Raw genomic sequence first — 21,109 nt, 5'->3', positions numbered from 1 at the left:
CAACCACTACCAGTTGGAATATCCCTTCCCTGTCTAAATAGCAGACCTGTCGGGTTGCCATCCTCACGCTATTGGGAGTAGGTCGCCTCCGCTGGCTCCTTCTGCTCTGTGATGCTCCAGTGTTCTGGGATGTGAAACTAAACGGGAAATTAATTTTGTCCACGTCACTTGACCAGTCGGCTGCTTTGTCCTCTGTGGCATTAAAACCATAACGTGTTATGTAGGGGTGACTATTCCTTAACCGTGCACGATAACCCTATACAGTATCTTTTTTTATTTTATTTACAAAAAAAATAACTTTGCATGAAGATCTTTATTTTTTCTGTAGTACGGAAAAGCAAATGTATATTTTAATGTCATATTTCATACAGTCACTAGAATGATCTCACAGTGCGTCTGTTGTCTGCTGGATAACAGGATTCCAGATATCCTCCTTTGAAGTTATTTGTCCATCTTTTCTTCCCCAGGCTCTTCTGGAATCTTCGTGAAGGGTATAATACCTGGCAGTGCCGCTGACCAAAACGGATGTATCCAAGTTCACGACAGAATAGTGGCTGTAAGTACTTCTGTAATTATCTCGTCCTGATTTAATGAGAGGTGTGTGTTTACTGTGCGCACGACGCATGCTCAGAAGGTCAGAACGCCCCCCGGCAAGCAGACACATGTCCCGGGTCTATCGGGGCTTATTCCCACTGTACATAATACAAAGAGGCTATATACTGTAGCTATCAATAGGATTATGCAGGCTAGCAAGCTGCTGTTTACAAACTAAAGAACTAAAGTGAATTATTTCAAGGCTGCCATATAATGGAAGTACTGAAGTATATATAGTGTAATAATGTACCCATAGTGTCAATTGTCAGGTTGTTCTAAGTGACCCTGGAGATGCACGACCATGTGAGGGCAAATGAGGCTGTAGGTGGCCGGTTATACAGGACAGGAGTTTCCAATGTGACTCTTAGGGGGAAAATTTACTAAAGCTTCTGAAACAGACAAGTGGTGGTGATGTCCTTAACAACCAATCAGATTGTAGCTATCACTTCTCTATTGCAGTCTTGAAAATGCTAGACAGAATCTCATTGGTTGCTATGGACAACAGCGCCACTTGTCTGGTTTAGAAACTTTAGTAAATCTACAGTACAGTACCTCTTAATATCTGTAATCATTTGCAGAATTTCTCATACTACACAAGAATGCTGAAGAGAATATGGTAAGCCATGACATCAAATCCATTGTTTATACAGAGATGATTTATAGGAGATCCTATCAAACAGAGCAGCAATCCCACTTTTTTTTTTCATTCTCTTTAAATAGAAAGATTAATCTATATTTACCATGCACTTGCAATACATTTTTCTCCTTTTAAATACCTTTCTTGAAGGCAAACCAATATGGGGAGAGTAGAACACGAATCACATTATTTGGCTAACAAGGAGGGTGAGAATGCCACGGTGAAAACAAAGCTCAGAGGGCCTTTCCCAAGCCTCTCTGCTCACTGCATACATCATGTCTCACACAAAACTGGAAAAAAATCTACTGAATAATAATAATAATTATTATTATTATTATTATTATTATTAGCAGTCTGAATGAACAAATCAAAGGAGAATGGTAAATGGCAATGTTCTTCTTATAGCCTGCCATAGTGATTTATGTAACAAATAAAAAACAATTTTTTAATGGGATTGTTACTTTAACATCAACTGTTTATTATATAGGATTTTTATGTAAATCTCTAAAGCGATAGGGTATAATATATATGTAATTAGCTTCCGAGAGGGGATGCAAAAAGTCGGCAGGCATGATGACGATACTGACTAAGGGCCCGATTCAGAGATGGACGCTAATGCGACCGCAGCTGCGATTTTGTACGGAACGCAGCAGCGAAAATATGCTAATGATCCCGAGCATAGGGACGCCGACTGCTGCCTTCTTATATGTGCACGAGCATAGGGACACTGACTGCTGCCTTCTTATATGCGCACGAGCATAGGGACGCCGACTGCTGCCTTCTTATATGTGCACGAGCATAGGGACACTGACTGCTGCCTTCTTATATGCGCACGAGCATAGGGACGCCGACTGCTGCCTTCTTATATGTGCATGAGCTTAGGGACACCGACTGCTGCCTTCTTATATGTGCACGAGCATAGGGACACCGACTGCTGCCTTCTTATATGTGCATGAGCATAGGGACACCGACTGCTGCCTTCTTATATGTGCACGAGCATAGGGACGCCGACTGCTGTCTTCTTATATGTGCACGAGCTTAGGGACGCCGACTGCTGCCTTCTTATATGCGCACGAGCATAGGGACACCGACTGCTGCCTTCTTATATGTGCACGAGCATAGGGACGCCGACTGCTGCCTTCTTATATGCGCACGAGCATAGGGACACCGACTGCTGCCTTCTTATATGTGCACGAGCATAGGGACGCCGACTGCTGCCTTCTTATATGCGCATGAGCATAGGGACGCCGACTGCTGCCTTCTTATATGTGCACGAGCATAGGGACGCCGACTGCTGCCTTCTTATATGCACATGAGCATAGGGACGCCGACTGCTGCCTTCTTATATGCGCACGAGCATAGGGACGCCGACTGCTGCCTTCTTATGTGCGCACGAGCATAGGGACGCCGACAGCTGCCTTCTTATATGCGCACGAGCATAGGGACGCCGACTGCTGCCTTCTTATATGTGCACGAGCATAGGGACGCCGACTGCTGCCTTCTTATATGTGCACGAGCATAGGGACGCCGACTGCTGCCTTCTTATATGCGCACGAGCATAGGGACGCCGACTGCTGCCTTCTTATATGCGCACGAGCATGTGGAAGCTATTTCTGACATGCACAGCTGCGTGTGCCATCACAGTGGCTAATTTATACATGCCCATGAAACTGCGTTCAAATGGACAGGCGCACCTGCGTTTCTCAGACTACCCGCCGTCGCCACCCCCTAAACTCTTACAACCATTCTGCGATGGCTTCTCATGTGCGTCGGTAATCGCAATGTGATCGCAGCGCACTGCACAGTGCAGCTTGTACGCATGCGCCATGGCAAACAATCGCTTGATCTGCGTACGGAATCGCCATTGCAGTTACTACTGAATCAGGCCCTAAGTTATCAGTCACCCGTTTGTTTTTTCCTAGTACAGTGAGGTAGTCCTTCTGTGTGTACGAGTATTCAACCTCCCAATTCACTGGCAACAAGTGACATGGCTGAGGAAGGGGTATACGCATTTGCCATGAATATTCAGCACAGAACATGGCTGCCTCTCCTGTGTTTTGCTGACAGGTCCTCTTTATTAGGGTGCTGTAAGTAGAGTTTACCTATGTGGCACAATCAGCAAGACCCAAATGACCATTTTTCTCTTCATGTCTGTGTTCACTTTAATTCTATAGGTTGACGGAGTAAACATTCAGGGTTTGTCCAATCATGAGGTTGTGACGGCTTTACGCAACACCGAGCAAACCGTCCATCTCGCTTTATCCAGAGGTAAAGTGCCATCTACCCCAACGCCTCTGGAGAGCTCTCTGCGCCAAGGTGGGATTGTTTTCTTGTGGTCTTAAAGCTTAACTAAACAATACATGTGAAACATTCAAGTGTTCACTTTTTTTCAAAGCAAATTTTTTTTTTAAATAAGCTAAATGCAGCTGCTAATCAATGTCTAATGGGGCCCTTACAATCACACACAAATAATCACAGATTCTGCATTATTTCCCCCTAATTTAACCAATATATTAGTGATTTGCAGTTTTTTTTTTTCATTCGAAGATCAGATCAGCTAATCATGAAAGTACCCATACATCATCTCAAACGGTCTTAATTTTACTAGTCGCATGTAAGGCAAAATTTAAATTGTTCTATCAGCGAAACCGTGTGCAAAACTGCTGATCGCTACCATACACTGGCAATGTACAGCGCCGATTGGTCGGGGAAATCCAGCATGTTGGACAACCTGATTCACAGATTCAGATCTCTTTTTGGTTGGAATCGGCAATCTGTGAACCAAATACGTTGCCGATTTTGTGGGGTTTTTTTTATTTTTTTATTTTTTATTACACCTTCGTCTGCAAAACGCAGAATTAATCGGTTTGATTACTGATGTATGCGCTTAATAAGATTGATTTCACAAATCTGTACATCGATTAGCTAGGAGACTGCACACAACCACTGTGACTTAAGGCTCATACACACTTAACGATGTCGCTCATGGAGCATATTGTTAAGTGTTTCCCCTGCACTGTCTGGCTCAATGTCGTTAACGACATTGAGCACACACACTGCATGATATCGTTCTGTGACGACACCCTCCCTCATCCCTGTACTTAAAGAACCTGGCGATATCGTCAGGTTGCCCGGGCAATAAAAAACATTGTTAACGATCCGCTGGAGCACACGTTGTTGACATTACCACTCATCGTGATTGCAAGATATCGTTATCTGGTGTGTACGCAGCTTTAGAAGTCTTCTATGTAAAGTAGCTTCTTCCCTATTTAAGAGTCATGTAACATAGAGAGGCCCCTCTAAACAGCTGACTAAACATTCCTGAGTGAGACAGTTTGCTGGATAGACCTTGTGGAGTTATTTCAGGTTGATTAGTTGAAAAAGTAAACACAGATTTTTGGAACATATTAATGTCCAGCAATAGGCGGAGATGGGATCTTGCTGAGGCTGCAGAATTTAGTGAATAAAAAATTTGGTTTAAAAAAGTCTTGTTGCAAAAATGTGGATGACAAACTCTTAAAGAGAAGATAAAAAATCCCATTCCTTTAGAGTAAAGATCTAAATAGACCTTCAAAAGAAACCAGCTTCTCCAAAGTATGTGACGTCCTGCAGGACTGTTCTATAATCCATATCATCCCCATATGGGAGATGTTACAAAGAGAATACAAAACATGAACAGGGCGGGTAAAATACCACCGACTAGCGATCGGTTGAGCCCTCTGCCGCACTGCGTATACTCTCCATCAAAATACCCAGCATATTGAAAGCCTGGTAAAATTGCACCGACTTGTTCATGCGGACACTGCATAGGCATAAATTGATCACTGACCTGCGCTGTTTTACCCATTCTGCACTTTCTGGATTAGAAGACAATAAACCTCTCATCTGGGACAGGCATGGGACATGGATACTTACCTGTGCAGACAGGGGAATGGGCAGACTAATGGGAGAATGTGTTGTTTAAATATTAGAAAGTTTGTGTATATATATATATATATATATATATATATATATATATATATCTGTGCAAAAGTTCTAGGCAGATGTGGAATTAGGACCTGATTCAGACCTGCTCGCTAGGATGTGATCGCTCGCTCCAAGCGTATGCAAATCCAATGCACGCCCAGCAAGGCACGCGATCGCACGGCAAGGCATTGGCACGCCCACTATGTCTTGGCGAGCATGTGTATGTAGATGCCCACCAGCCATACATAAGACGCCCACTTGCGCACGTCATCTCCTGGAAGAGCATGAAAACAGTGGTACATCGAGCTCCATCGAATGTGCTCACAGCGCTTGAGGTTGACTATACCCTACCGCAAGCACTGCGATCACTTCAGTGTGAAATACAACCAGGTGACATGTACAAAGACGGTGCCTGTTAATTATTCCTGCCTATGAAACGGCGTTGAAACACTCAGGCACGCCTGCGTTCGTACCTCCACTCCCCCCCTTTCTAGTGGCAAGCCCCTGATACCACCCACAAACGGCCTCTTCTGTCACTCATTCAACTGGGCTGTCTACGCTGGGCGAACGAGCGCTTCCAGATCTCTCGCAGTGGTTCGCACATGCGCATTGTAATGCATACACATGCCCAGAATGCAAATATCGGCCAGCTTCCAGTGATCACATCCTGGCGAGCAGGTCTGAATCAGGTCCTAAATGCTGTAAAGTAAGAATGCTTTCAACAATAGAAGTGTTAATAGTTTATTTTTATCAATTAACAAAATGCAAAGTGAAAGTGAATGAACAGAAGAGAAATTTAAATCAAATCAATATTTGGTGTGACCACAACAGCAAACGGCATCAATTCTTCTAGGTACACTTGCACAAAGTCAGGGATTTTGTAGGATTATAGCCAGCTGTATCATTAACCAATTGTGCCAAACAGGTAATAATGATCTTCATTTTCATATGAGGGTTGAACCACATTTATTAACTGAAACAGAAACAGCTGTGTAGGAGGCTTAAAACTGGGTGAGGAACAGCCAAACTCTGCTACAAAGGTGTGGTTGTGGAAGACCGTTTCATGACACAGGTCATAAACCATGGCAAGACTGAGCACAGCAACAAGACACAAGGTAGTTATACTGCATCAGCATGGTGTCTCCCAGGCACAGATTTCAAAGCAGACTGGGATTTCACAATGTGCTGTTCAAGTTCTTTTGAAGAAGCAGAAAGAAACGGGCAACGTTGAGGACCATAGACGCAGTGGTCAGCCAAGAAAACTTGTGCATCAGATGAAAGACACATCATGCTTACTTCGCTTCGAAATCGGAAGATGTCCAGCAGTGCCATCAGGTCAGAACTGGCAGAAACCAGTGGGGCGCAGGTACACTGATCTACTGTTCGGAGAAGTTTGACCAGAAGTGGTCTTCATGGAAGCATTGCGGCCAAAAAGCCATACCTTTGATGAGGAATCAATGCCACTATGCACAAAAACAGAGGAACTGGGGTGCAGAAAAATGGCAGCAGGTGCTCTGGACTGATGAGTCAAAATTAAAAAAATGTATGCGGTAACCGAAGGCAGTTTGTTTGCCGAAGGGCTGGAGAGTGGTACAATGAGTGTCTGCAGGCAACAGTGAAGCATGGTTGGAAGTTCCTTGGAAGTTTGGGCTGCATTTCAGCAAATGGAGTTGGGGATTTGGTCAGGATTAATGGTGTCCTCAATGCTGAGAAATACAGGCAGGTACTTATCCATCATGCAATACCATCAGGGAGGTGTCTGATTGATTTGGCTCCAAATTTATTCTGCAGCAGGACAACGACCCCAAACATACAGCCAATGTAATTAAGAACTACCTTCAGCGTATTCAGGAACAAGTATTCCTGGAAGTAAAGATATGGCCCCCACAAGCCTACATCCACAGAAGATCTTTTGTTAGTTCTGCAAGATGTTTGGAACAACCTCCCTGCCGAGTTCCTTCAAAAACTGTGTACCTAGAAGAATTGATGCTGTTTTGAAGGCAAAGGGTGATCACACCAAATGTTGATTTTGATTTAGATTTCTCTTCTGCTCATTTACTTAGTTTGTTTTAATAAATTATCAAAATGCTATTACCACTTCTATTTTTGAAAGAATTCTTACTTTGCAGCATTTTTTTCCATACCTGCCTAAAACTTTTTGGGTGAGGGAGGATGCCCACTTTTGCCGTAGCAAGTTTCACAGTATGCACATAATTGTTACTTTTTCCAAGCTCTTGCTTAGAAAGTCGCACTCAATGGCTGGAACCTGCTGCTTCCGTTGTAGTGTTTATACAATAAAGAGTCACTACTTTAATTCTGTATTGTGCTAGAAGGGGGGGAGGGGGGGTTAGCGCATCACTCTCAGGTTGTGTGTCACACAAACCGCCAGAGGTTTGCTTGTTAGTTTTTGACAAGAGTCCCTGTGGTTTACGGCATCCGTGCTACAGACAGAATAACGGAGCGTGCCAAGCTGGGGAATGTGCTGCGTGTTCAGCTAATTAGCTTTACCTGATAGTCTGCAAGGAACAAGCACTTTCTGTGTTGCCTGCTTAGGTGTCAGTGTGTTTTTTGTTTTATTTTTGTTCTTCTATAACCTCCTTTTTTTTTTTTTTTTCTGTCGGTGAGAAAGTTTAACTTTATTATTCATAGAACATTTTTGTCGACTCTCTTTTTGTCTGTGTAGAAGTGCCAACTGTGCCACTGCCGCCATTGCCCGCCGTTCCACCAAAGGCTGCGATAAGTGACGTACCAGAGGGCCCGATCAACACAGGGAACCTGGAGGATAACCACAGAAATGAATGGAGGGCAGGTAACTTGAAATAAAATGTTGTTTTATGTTGGAAGAGTCTGAAATGAACTTGCGTCAACTTCGCATCACTAATGTAAGAGTACGGTGAATCCTGACGCTGGCACTACACGTACTTTTTGTGTAGCTAATCTGGGTATGAAAGGCAACAGTCAGAGTTACGATACAAACATCCGCGCAATGCCTCGCACCATGTATCGTTATGCTTAAGCTGGCGACTTTGTGCCTATTGCTTTGCGACGAGTGTACTAATCTAATGTGCCTGGTATACTGTGAGTGACTTTGTTTGTAGCTTTGATGTGAATTAGGTGCAACATTTCCAAAAAAGTACTGAAAGTCCTGGAATCTCTGCCCATGGCTGTGTCTAATTTGCACCAGTCAGCTCGCTCCATATCGAGCAAAAAACGCTAAGTGAATGAGGACCCGTCTGTATTGTATTAACCCTTTCCAGCTCCTAAAAAAAGTGTAACACATATTAGAATGCACAATAAGCGCCATCAGCAGTAAGGATGCTGGAACCCCTCAAATGCCAAGGAACGGGGGTGTGAGGGGAGAGGAAAGGGTGCTGTTGCTCAGGGCACAAAGCCAGGGGGGTGGGGGCACTGAGACTGCTGCCCCTGTGCCCATCTCAGAGGACACCATTAGATGTGTCAGTCACACCAGGTACCAGCCTGGTCTTTTGAAGGCACGCCTGGTCACGGTGAAGAGGGGCCAATTGGAGATCGATAAAAAGAATTACAAAAATTTAAAAAAGAGAGAGGTACAGAAGTGGAGGGGGAGCCCTTAACATTTTCAGAGAGGAGAGAACGGTGGGGGAACCACGTTTCCATCATGATTTTCTCGCATTGCAAAACCACAAAAAGAAAAATCACTTAAGTGGACGAGCTCTGAAGGTAGAACTACTTTCTAATTAAAACGAATCTACTTAACGAGTAGGTATTCCACACTGGGCTGGTTGTACATGATTGCAGCCTGTAGGCGCGCAGAGCTCGTCAGCCCATCTCCTGTCACCCTCCTCCATGATAAAGCCCTGAGGCAAGGCCGTCTTCTGCGCAGTATCTTGCAGCGCTATAACCTTATGTTAGAATAATTTATCCAGCGCTCCCGATACGGTTTGAGCTGCTTTACATTTGTTGGGTATGTCACCTTATGGCATAATATCATGTCTGTGCTTTTTGAGGTGGTTTTGTTACTTTTTTTTTTTCTTTCATCGACAATTACAAACGAACCGAGCAAATGTAAGTTCCCTAAATGCTACTAGTACACTGCACCTGGATCTGTGTCTTATTAGGCTGTGCGTGGAGAACAGAGGTCATTGCTCCTACCCAGCATGTGCTGGTCCTTAATATGTATTCAAAATAATACAAATGAACGTTGACCAATCAATAGCATTTAAAGTCCCTCTACAAGCATTTACTCTATATCATGATGTGCCCATGTCTAGGCATCTTTCTATGGTGTATACTGCATGACAGTCCCTGTCTCCGTGTGTTAATGTGTGTGCCGCATGTCTGATTTAGTTCAGGGGACCAGCACAGATGGGTTACGTCGCTGCTAATGAGCATCTTGTGATCACAAAGCCCCCCCGCGCCCCTTCCCCATCAGTTCTTGTGACAATATCGGGGCTTAAGGAGAAATATTTTCTTTCATTGCTCGTTTGCAAATGGAAAAGGAGTGCCAATGCTTACCCAAGCTGAATATTACTTAAGTAGGAACATTAGACTTGCACTAAGCCCCTGGCTGGGGTCAGGCGCGGGACAGCCAGTCACTCTGGGCCTTCTAGCCCTGTCAAATTGTCTTACTAATGCAAGTAAGGCCGTATTACTGTCATGTAAGAAAGCCGAAAAGATCTAGATGTCAAGGTAGTTAAGATCCCACGGAAGACTGGTTCAGAACTGGTGCTTATAACAGGTGTCCAGTTACTCCCTCTCCTAATTAAACCAGACAAGACTTTATAGCTGCCAAACGTATAAATAATGTCTGTGATTGCATTGTATTGATACGGTGCTGTGATAACAATGACTTTGTCAGGTGCCTAATTCCCCCAGGGAGGGGGTAATGCAGCTGTTTGAAGACGATCACTTAAATCGCCAACTCCATGCGCTTCATTTCAGCCTTTCAAAGTCAATTTCAAGTCCACATCAATTGTATCCGTTACAGAAATATGAAAGGTTTCCATTTCCTGAAATGCCGTAGCTGGTATGTGGCTGTGCGCGTAAAGGTGAAATGTATCTCGCCCTTCTAGTATCCGTGTCTCGCCAACACAGCGCAGCTGAAGATACTCGTCACTTCCATAACATGGGAAGACGAGTGCACAGGTGACTGTGCGGTGGAAATGTAAAGTGTAACCAGAATTGAAATAGATAAATAATTGGATGTGGTTTGTGGGGGATTGCCCCATTGTGGCACCCCACCAACACCCTGTGTTCCTACCCACACTGATGTGTCTCTATGAAAATGTAAAATATTAATGTGACTCCTGCCATTGTCTAACATAGGGCTTGATTTAACTGGTTTCATTAAGGTTCAGGGACTATTTGCACTGCCCCCTCAGCGGTGCTTGACGTTAGGGACCAGTGAGTACTGTAGCAGGCTCAAGGATTTGAACTACAGAAAAATGGCAGTTGGTGTGGGCAGTTGGTGAGGTAGCTGGACAGGAGAAGGGGCTGCGCTGCCTTGATGCTTACCTGAGGGCAGCGGCCGTACTCCGGGATGAGCAGCGGAGGTCTCTGAGGCGGGGAACATCCAATGGGACTAAGCAGTGTCATCCGGGAGGTTCTGAGAACAATCAGCCTAAGAGGGGTGTGTCAGATGACCCCTAAGGGAGTGCCTCGGGCGGAGCTGAGGAAATATAGAGACTGAGCTTGTACAGGAGCCGGAGGCTGAGAGCTGATACCGGAGGGGTAAGAAAACTGCTGCAACCTCCCAAATAGACACTCGGTGACATTAGCGCCTATTAACTGGAGGCCTACAGTTGTCCACCATTACATATGCACAGCAGTCCCTTCAGAGATCAGCGTGGGGTTTATAGACTGCATTCATAATGGTAAGATTAACCCCCTGATACCGCATATTGGAGGATAGGTACAAAAGTTACCAGCAGTGTTAGGGCGACACTTCAGTGCCAGCACTTGTAATACTCTCGCTATGAACTAAGGTTGCTAAGCAGAGAAGGAACTGACTGTAATACCAACACCATCACAGCAGGATCATTTACAGAGGGTTACAGTGTTGCATTAAATACAGACAAGTACTGTAGCTGGAGCAGTGTAAGAACTGTTCTTCATATCCCGGGCAACGAAGGGTGCACTCCATAAACTATTTCAGCACTGAACTAGCATTGTATGAGACATGTGAAGTGCAGAAGTGTGAGGAAAACATTTTCCTAAAAAGGTGTATAGAAAATTAACACAAGTTTGCAATCGTATTCTTAATGTAACCTTATCCGTTTATCATACTCACGTGAGGTTGTTTGTATATATTTTAGAGATGTTAGGGGAATTGCAAAATTAGTCATTTGATAATTGCCACTAGAGCATACTTACCCATTTATAGTTTGCAGGTTCGAAGTCCAGAGTTCGCTAGTGATCTGCAGGTTCCTGAAAAATAAAATAAACAAGAGTGTTAATGTGTGTGTTACGGTCTACTGAAATGTATTGTTGATATATGAATATTGCCAAGTGTTTCTCTGTTCTTGCAAAGTATAATAAACATAAGAAAGGATTCACTATTGCCATCTTTACTGTTATACTATGTTGTATGATTACATTGTGAATAAACTCATAGTTTAGGGTATCACACCATGATGTTTAATGCAGTACTGTACACTGTATATACATGGGGTAGCATCTATTACAGAGACTTTCTAGTGGTCACAGTAATGATTTTGCTTCGTAAGACATTTGTAAGTAGTTTGACTATAGGGACAGACAACATTTTTTTTTTTTTATGACTCATCTGCAGCTTCTGTTTCTTCACATACTGGCACTTTGTAAGTGGATGGGAATACAGCAATGTGCAGTCCACTCCTGTGGCTACGGAAGTGCAGACAGCGCTGACCTGATGTGAGAAGGGGAGTGGAGGCAGCAGGAAGCCACAGACTGAGAGTTATATAGTGGAAGGAGCAGGGTCTCCCAGCAGCACAGAGTATATCAGGAGATGAGTGATGTGTTAGTGAGGACAGGGCTGCATGTGACAGGGGCAGTGACAGGATGTGAGGAGGGGATTGGAGGCAGCAGGAAGCCATAGAGTGAGAGTTATATAGTGGAAAGAGCAGGGTCCCCAGCAGCACAGAGTATATCAGGGGATGAGTGATGTGTTAGTGAGGACAGGGCCGCATGTGACATGATGTGAGGTGGGGATTGGAGGCAGCAGGAAGCCACAGACTGACAGTTATATAGTGGAAAGAGCAGGGCCCCCAGCAGCAGAGTATTGATTTGAGATTCCAGTCACACTGGTGCAGAATACATTGTCTAGATCAGTGGTTCACAACCTTAACCATCAAGTTTTGACAACAGGTCAGGTTTTGAGGATTTCTGTCTGTGGAAGTGGCTAGGATAATTACTGACCCAGCAAAATAGATGACGTGTGCAAGATTAAAGATATACACAAAACATGACCTGTTGGTGGTACTTAATGCTGGACTTGAGAACCCCTGGTCTAATGCAAAGTATCTGAATATACCAGCATACGTTACATTAGTGCTTCAAGTATCCTCCGATCCTGTGACACCCGACAGTGGTAGCCTGAGATGTGTGGTTTTCTGGGAATCGGTATGAAATACCGACTGCTGAATGCCCGCCAGTTCTCTTACCGATGCCGGAAGCCTGATGAAGACATACCCCGACAGGGGCACGTCGGGCTAAAGATAGGCGCTGGGATTTCGACACCTATCTCTAGTCCCGTGTCGGCCTTCCACCGTCTGTATTCCGAGTCGCCATTCCGGGCGGCGGTAATATAACTACATCCCGTTTTCTGATGGTGCTTTAAAATCCTCACATGAAGCACTTAACACCTCCTATAGCTTTTTTGTGAGTTACTTAATGGCTTATGTATATAACCCAGCTTGTGTTATTGTCTATATAAAGGTCTGTTCTCTCCAGCAGCGTATCTAGGATTCATCAGATGTTCTATGTAAAATACATTTTTAAATATGAATTGTTTCCTAGGACCCATATCCCCGGAGGCTGATGCATTGAAGTTGAAGTGGGAGAAAGGTCTTGGTCCTGATTACCTAGTCATGGTATGTACAAAGAGACTAACAAATGTTCCTCACTGGGGGGAAACTGAACTTCACGGTGTATTTCATGGGCAGCTCCATCTGCAGTCATCTCTATCCTCCATGTAGATTTCTATTTTTATGTTCAGTGCCCTTAAATACTATACGAGAAAGGACAGGCTCAACTCTGTTCAAGTAGAATGAAGTGTCTACAGAGCTGACCTCCTAAGATATACATTGGTTTATTGCTTCTAACCCTTAACAACCTTGTCTAGCTTATTTAACTTAAACTAATAAATAACGACACACATGGCCGGCGCTTCCACTATGCAAGCTTAGGCAGCTTCCTAGGTGCGCCGGCCATTAGAGGGCACCCGGTCCTTCGATCACCCCCTCCCCATTTGCCGGGTGCCCACTGAGATTGTGTTACCAGCGGGCACCCAGTTCCTTCCCTACTGTTCCCCCCGCCTCCCGGTGCCAGCCGGAGCACGGAGCTCACTCCTGAGCTCCGTCTTCCGGGTTCCGTCATGACATCACTCTCATAGTGCCGAGGAGCGGCAGCCGGGGACGGAGTTCACTCCTGAGCTCTGTCTTCCGGGTCCCGCAGTGCACTATGGGAGTGACGTCATGACGTCACTCTCATAGTTCCGAGGAGTGGGCACTGAGGACGGACGGCAGCAGGCACTGGAGCGGGGTTTAAGGTAAGTGTTTTTTTTAATGTGTGTGTGGGGGGGGCCTTACTACTGGGGACACGCACTGCAGGGGGGCCTTACTACTGGGGACACGCACTGCAGGGGGGCCTTACTACTGGGGGCACTTCAAGGGGCATTACTACTGGGGGCACTACAAGGTCCTTTACTACTGTGGGCACTACAGGGGGCATTAATACTGGGGGCACTACTACAGGGGGGATTGCTTTTAGGGGCATTACTACAGGGGGCATTATTACTACTGGGGGCATTACTACAGGGGGCATTATTACTGCTGGGGGCACTGCGGAAGGGGCACCCCGTCTTCGTACTCATTTAGCCCCCCTCAGGTGAAAATTACTTTGCACAGGTGGAATGGCGGATCAGTTTTGTGTGTGTGTGTGTGTGTGTGTGTGTGTGTGTGTGTGTGTGTATATGTATGTGTGTATATATATGTGTGTATGTATGTATAATTTTTTTTTAACACAAAACTACTCCGCCTGTGCAAAGTCATTTTCACCTGAGAGGCTAAATAAGTGAGGGGGGAGGGGGGGGGCATGCAGAAGTTTTGCCTAGAAGTCTAGCATTGGCCCTGACGACACAGACAACAAGAGCTTGTCTAAAAGGTCGCAGCTTTTATTTATAATTAATAAATTAACCTAACCAGGGTGGCAAAGAGATGCTGCAGGCTCAGTTCCACCTTTCACTTCGCTCAAATACTCTGGGAACGACTGAAACGTCCCCCCTCTAGATGCACTAACGCGGCGAGGGTCCCACTTTCCTCCTGGGCCAATCCGAGGCGCTTCCGTACAAAAGCGCCCGGGTCCAACCACACGGAGAAGTACAAATTCGCCAGGTTTATCGAGGGCAAGTGCCCCCACAAAGTTATCTTGCCCAACATAGCCACTGAGCTGCAGCGTACTCCCGCCAAAGCCAGACTCCAAAGGAAACTGGCCCGCCACCCAACACGACCTAGCCCAGAACAACAAATCCTTAATAAGCAAACAGATCCAAGTAATCGAGATGACCTCCGTCAGGATGGAAAATACCGAATTAAATCACCAAATAAAAGCTATGACTCAAAACCAAGCCACCCAGTGACACAGCATGACAGGCTTCTGACACATTCACCTTCTTCCTCGCCCTGTCCAACGCACCATGCTTACACACCACTCTTCAAGTCAAACTTGGCACCATTACAGATCACACAATCCTCCCATCCGGCCTTTATCCCAACAAAAAAAACTCTCAACACGATCGATCACTCCACACCTTTCCGCTGCAGCACATCATTGCTCCCGACAGGCAACACCCCCTAGTCAGGCACACCCTATTTAGCCACCGAGGACACAAGCAAATCAAGCCCAAAACTCTACACCAAACCTTGCACATCCTTCTCAAACCAGACTGTCTGCTGCAATCCCAGTGAGCAACAAAGTTCCGTACCATAAGTACCTCACCAAACCCAACCATCCCGACACAACTTTAAGAAGACACATAGCAACTAACTAGCAGGTATACATGAGGGGAAACAAGTAACCCGAGTGATGAGGAAAAACGAAAAAACCTACCCGTGAACCAAATTGGGCCGGATCAAGGCTCTCGGGAGAAAAAATGTAAAAACCCCTTCACCACCCCCCAATTGTCGAACGCTAGTCGTTCAACGATTGGTTGGCAAACAATGTTTTGGGTTGGTGCCAGGTGCGCAACTACCTCTAGTCGCAACGTGTATATGTCTCATAGGCAGCCGACTTTCCACACCCTAAACTCTGCAAGAAATGCCCCCGCAATCGCTGCACCAATTGCTGCCCCAATTTGAAGTAAATGAGTACTAGAAGCTGAAGCATACACACCTACCCCACCCAAACCTTGTCCAAAACAGCAGAGAACTGAAATGTGGTACGCAGGGTAAGATTGGCATGTAAACCACCCTTGTGCTCCACTAGCAGGACGCCACCTCTATAATGCACCGCAAGGTTTACCGGGCAAATAAACCTCAGGATGTTGAGAAAAGTAAGCTATCCACTCCCACCTGTTTGGTCTCTTCTGCCCACCGAAGCTTGCAAAGCACCACTGATCTCCTAAAAACAATATCTTTAAACAAAAGCCCTGACGATGAAGATGCCTTATTGGAAACCACCAACTTTCTCAAACTAAATGTTCCAAAAAATGCAGCTGAAAAGTTCAAATGTAAAAGAGAGGCCTCACACCCGTCAGAAGCTACCTGACCCATAACCACAAGCAACGTCATCAAAAGCTGGTGGCCCATTGACGTGCAGGAGACGACGCTAGCAGGGAACCCCTTCACCCAACATGCAATATATTGCCTAGCGGAAATAAATGACTGGGTTTGTTCATAAATACCTTTAAGCTTACAATAGAATGAGATCCCCACTAACGCCGCCACCGCAGAGGCTTTGGACCCACCCAGCTACGAATGGTTCCAAACAAAGTAAAGCAAATATTCAAAGACTTACCCTCCGTAGATGGCTGAGCACCATAAGCTCGCCAAAATTTCCAGGCAGACGATTACGTCCGGAGTATCATTGGAACGAGAGACCGCAGCGCAAAATTGTATGTTCGAAATCTAAAATTCAATACCTAAATGCAAAAAATGAATTGACGAAGCAAACGAAAATGAGCTTCAGTTGTTGATGGCATGAGCTTAAACCCAATTCTGTCACACTAGAAATTAATTAGTCAACAACTCAGTCGCACTGACCAGAGATATATGGCCACGAAAATTGAGAACTGCTCCAACAGCACCAAATTACTCGTAAGACCAGCATCGTACCAAACCTGGTACCTGGAAATAGGTGCCGGAAACCGCACCGCCTGAAGGCAAACATTTATTGGCTAATTCACCTGAAACCCCATGCATTGCACGACCTCCGAGTGCAAAACAACAAACGAAAAGCCGACCCAGAATAAACATAACCAGAAAGTCACCATAACCACAACTGCGAACTAAAACCAAAACTCGTCAAAATGTAGAAACTGCTCTGAAGGACCTACGGGGATGGCATAATTAATGGAACTCCACAATGTATAGGATACCACCATGTATAGGATAAATGCTGCACTAACCAAAACTAACCCACAACCTGCGTGGGGACCACCCCACCGGAGAGATACAGCGATCCTGCAAGGGGGAATGAGGAAAACCACCTCCATCCACCCCCCTGCAACACCTCTGCCCCAACCTTGGCCGGCAAACCTCAGTAATAAATCCTGACAGAATGCAAACAACGGGGTGTCCTGTCAAGTAGAGGCTATATAAATGTCCAACGAAAAACTAATGAAAAACTCTACACAACAAAATTCTACCTACCAAGTTAGCTATAACCACAGAGAAAAAAAAGCCAAACAAAATGGCGACTGAGCCTTAACTAACTCCCTTGGAGCTAACCCCTAAGTCGGGAGCTAAACCCCCCTATTCAGGTCGGCAATGCTTGGCCAGGAGCTCATCTCCGCAGAAGCGGCAGAAGGGACTGAATGACAGCCTGACCTCCAAGGGCATCGGGAATCATAATAGGTGAAACATCTGCCTTCCGCCGCCTCCTAAACCAGGCTTACTCACATTTCGAAGAGGTTATGCAGGGCGATCCGTGACCAAGGGGGGTCGACACTGCTGCGACACCTATAAACAAAACTAAACCTCTTTTATTCCCAAAAGGCATAACCACCCTACCGTCGTGGTTCCGCCCACATTGGGCATCAAACTCACCCCATGTCAAATTTCTGGACCAGACAAACATGTAAATCACAAAACAGATGTATTAATAAAACTACCCATGCTCCGCAATCCGCTCACCAAATAGCCCATGGCAAAGCTGAGTGTGCCCTACGACCAAATTATTATATTCACAAAAATTGCGACACTCGCCTATGTAGCCTGATTCCACCCTAAGACATCCCATAATGAGCGCGAAAAAGTACGCATATTTACCTCTGCGGATCCTTATTAGCAGTAGCGCAAAGCGCACAGAAAAAGCTAAATTCACACAATATACTGTATCCTTGTTTCCTAACCCGTATAACCTGCGTCATCCGCCTCCCTGGAATTATCGCCTTACCCCCTGTCTAACCGCTGAGCAACCCTCCTGTCAATCTTACGCGGGCGCGCCAGCTAAACGGAAGATGAGAGACAAAACTGTAGTCATAGCAAAAATTGTGACACAATCATACTCACCAGAACCAGGTGGTCCCAGAACCTCCTCTACAATGCTTTCACGTTGAGTAGCCGCCGGCTCGACCACAGGGCCGCCTCGACGCGCACAGGATCATCATCAGCTGCACGAGCCACCGAATCTTCTCCCAAAACTCCTCTCACAACCACGGCAACCTTCAACTACAGGAGAACGGTGAGGAAAAAGAAAAGGAGGCACCGCTGCGGGAGCAGTGAGGTATGGGGAAGTGTGTGGTCTGGAAACTGGTGGTAGAGGTGGAAGGAGTTGTGAGCTGAGGAATAATGCAAACAAAAACAAAAAAGGGGGGGGACCATTGTGAATGAGGGATAAAGAGGTGACCGAGTGGAAGCAAGATAGGCGGAGGGAGTGGGGAAGCCAAAGAATAAGGATAAAAAAGGGGGATAAATGGGAGGGGGGCTTGTTGCGGGGTGTAGTGGGATAAATAATGTCACTTGGTGAAAATAAATACACAGGGGAAGGCCAGGAAAGACATATGAGATTGGGAATACACAGTAAGAACATAGCCACAGAGAAAAAGGTTCTGATCCTGTTTCAAAGATCCAGAACAAGAGGCTGTCTACATGTAATCAAGCCAATATATACTGATCATCTGACCACTCCCTCAAGCAATATCATTGGCTCTACCAAACAGCTGACCGGACAGCACCAAACTGCCCAGCAACAAGGCTGTCATCAACAGCCATACAGCAAAAAACCACCAGTATTCTTACATATTCTCACGCTTATCCAGCCTTCGCCTACTATTCTTCTTGTATCTCCAGCACCGAAGACATTTTTTATTCTGTGTGGAGGTGTAAATTTTGGGGGGTATTTTTGTGTTTTCTGTAACTAATATTTACATATATATTCCTTTGATATGTGTGCAACAGATTAATGGATGATGATTTTACATGTATATCCCCGGTTCTTCCTACCGATGCACAGAATCTCAATTGACACTTCATAACCTCCCAGAAAAAACCTGCTGATTGTCCCGGGTCAAGATTTGTTTTGTTTAAGCTATACTTAATCCTCTGATCCTTCTTCATTTACCATTATTAAAGTTCATTATTTGCCACCTAATCCAGCAGCCAGCACTGAAACCTGCGTTCAGAACGGTTTTAGGGTGGTGTATAAGATGACTGGCAGCTCGGTTGGTGTAGTGGTTAGCTGTACTGCTTTAGAGCACTGGGGCCTTGAGTACGATTCCCACCACAGCCCTGACTGTGGAGTTTATATGTTCTCTCTGGGTTTCCTCCCACACTTCAAAAATATACTGATGGGCTAATTGGCCCTCGACAAAAAAAATTAACCCTATTGCTTACACACATACACACTAGGGTTAATGTTTTTTGTTTGGAGCCAATTAACCTACCAGTATATTTTTTGGAGTGTGGGAGGAAACCAGAGCACCCGGAGGAAACCCACACAACCACAGGGAGAATATACAAACTCCACACAGTTAGGACCATAGTGGGAAACGAACCCACGCCCTCAGTGCTGTGAGGCAGTAACACTAATCTTTACACCGTCTGTGCTGCCCATAATATATACAGTGTAAGCTACACTGGGTCAGGGACTGATGTAGTTGGCCAAATATTCTGTGTAGAAGCGTTGTGGAATATGTGTGCGCTATATATAAATAACTGGTAATTTAATCATTTCTAAATGTTAAATTCTTCTTAATTCTTTAGGTGGTTGTTCTGGATGCTAAAATTGAAGATGATGAAGAGCTACAGAAATACTCCAAGGTCAGGATTTGGTGCAGACTGGTCACATTTTATTTAGCACATTGATTGCTAACCATGCCTAGATCTGGATTCCATAATAAAAAATACATTCAAATAGATATGTGTGAGGGTGTGTGTATATATACTGTGTGTGTATATGTATGTATGTGTGTGTGTGTATGTATATATATATTACACACACACACACACACACACACACACAGCATATGTATGTGTGTATAAGGGATGCAGTTGGATGCGCTCATAATGAATGCGCTGGATCCCGACACCATTCAGAATCCTGACCACCAGCATCCTGACTGTAAGTACTGGGGTTAGGGGTTAGGCAGCAGGGGTAGGGTAAGGGGTTAGGCACTAGGGGGAGGGCTAGGCAATAGGGGGAGGGTTAGGGGTTAGGCAGCAGGGATAGGGTAAGGGGTTAGGCACTAGGAGGGTTAGGCACTTGGGGGAGGATTAGGGTTAGGCAATAGGGGGAGGGTTAGGGGTTAGGCAGCAGGGGTAGGGTAAGGGGTTAGGCACTAGGGGGAGGGCTAGGCACTAGGGGGAAGGTTAGGCACTAGGGGGAGGGTTAGGCACTAGGGGGAGGGTTAGGCACTAGGGGGAAGGTTAGGCACTAGGAGGAGGGTTAGGCACTAGGGGGAGGATTAGGGTTAGGCAATAGGGGGAGGGTTAGGGGTTAGGCAGCAGGGGTAGGGTAAGGGGTTAGGCACTAGGGGGAGGGCTAGGCACTAGGGGGAATGTTAGGCACTAGGGGGAGGGTTAGGCACTAGGGGGAAGGTTAGGCACTAGGGGGAGGGTTAGGCACTAGGGGGAGGATTAGGGTTAGGCAATAGGGGGAGGGTTATAGGTTAGATACTAGTGGTGGAGCTTATGCTTAGGGTGTGGGGAGGGTTAGTATATTTACTGATAGTGTTGGTAGCAACCCTGTCGGGATTCTAACCGTCGGGATCACAAACGCAAGCATTCCCGTACCCAACCCATGTATAAAATATATAAGTGTGTGTGTGATATTTGATATACAGTGTTAAATCTTTCTCCACCCCTCTCCACTGATTAGTGAGAATCCTGTTTCTTGGCATGTCTGTTGTAACAAGCTATAATTTGTAGCTAAATTAATATTTAATAAAAGCCATATACTTGGCCCACTATTGGGTAAATTTCATGGAAAATGTTTGTCTTTCCCCAGCGAAACCTTATGACCATAGTATATCTCCTAAGTGTGAATTCACATACTGTAATTCACCAAACAAGTTCCCTG

The 21,109-nt window shown here is 45.4% G+C and overlaps 1 protein-coding gene across 2 annotated transcripts in view; it reads left to right on the top strand.

Annotated features, from left to right (window-relative positions):
* The window catches only part of LOC148505699 (inaD-like protein), a 319,407-nt gene that overhangs the window by 45,893 nt on the left and 252,405 nt on the right, over positions 1-21,109 (top strand). For both annotated transcript variants that reach the window (XM_088447870.1, XM_088447869.1), the window contains exons 10-14: positions 468-556; positions 3,406-3,547; positions 7,881-8,006; positions 13,172-13,245; positions 19,795-19,851. In XM_088447870.1, coding sequence (XP_088303996.1) covers positions 468-556; positions 3,406-3,547; positions 7,881-8,006; positions 13,172-13,245; positions 19,795-19,851 — 488 coding nt within the window. The remainder of the gene's footprint in view (positions 1-467; positions 557-3,405; positions 3,548-7,880; positions 8,007-13,171; positions 13,246-19,794; positions 19,852-21,109) is intronic.

This window comes from Taudactylus pleione, unplaced genomic scaffold (assembly GCF_031769625.1).
Source record: "Taudactylus pleione unplaced genomic scaffold, aTauple2 ptg000442l, whole genome shotgun sequence".
Classification (NCBI taxonomy): Eukaryota; Metazoa; Chordata; class Amphibia; order Anura; family Myobatrachidae; genus Taudactylus; species Taudactylus pleione.
Note: the sequence above shows the minus strand (reverse complement) of the source record. Positions and strands in the feature narration are given on the sequence as shown.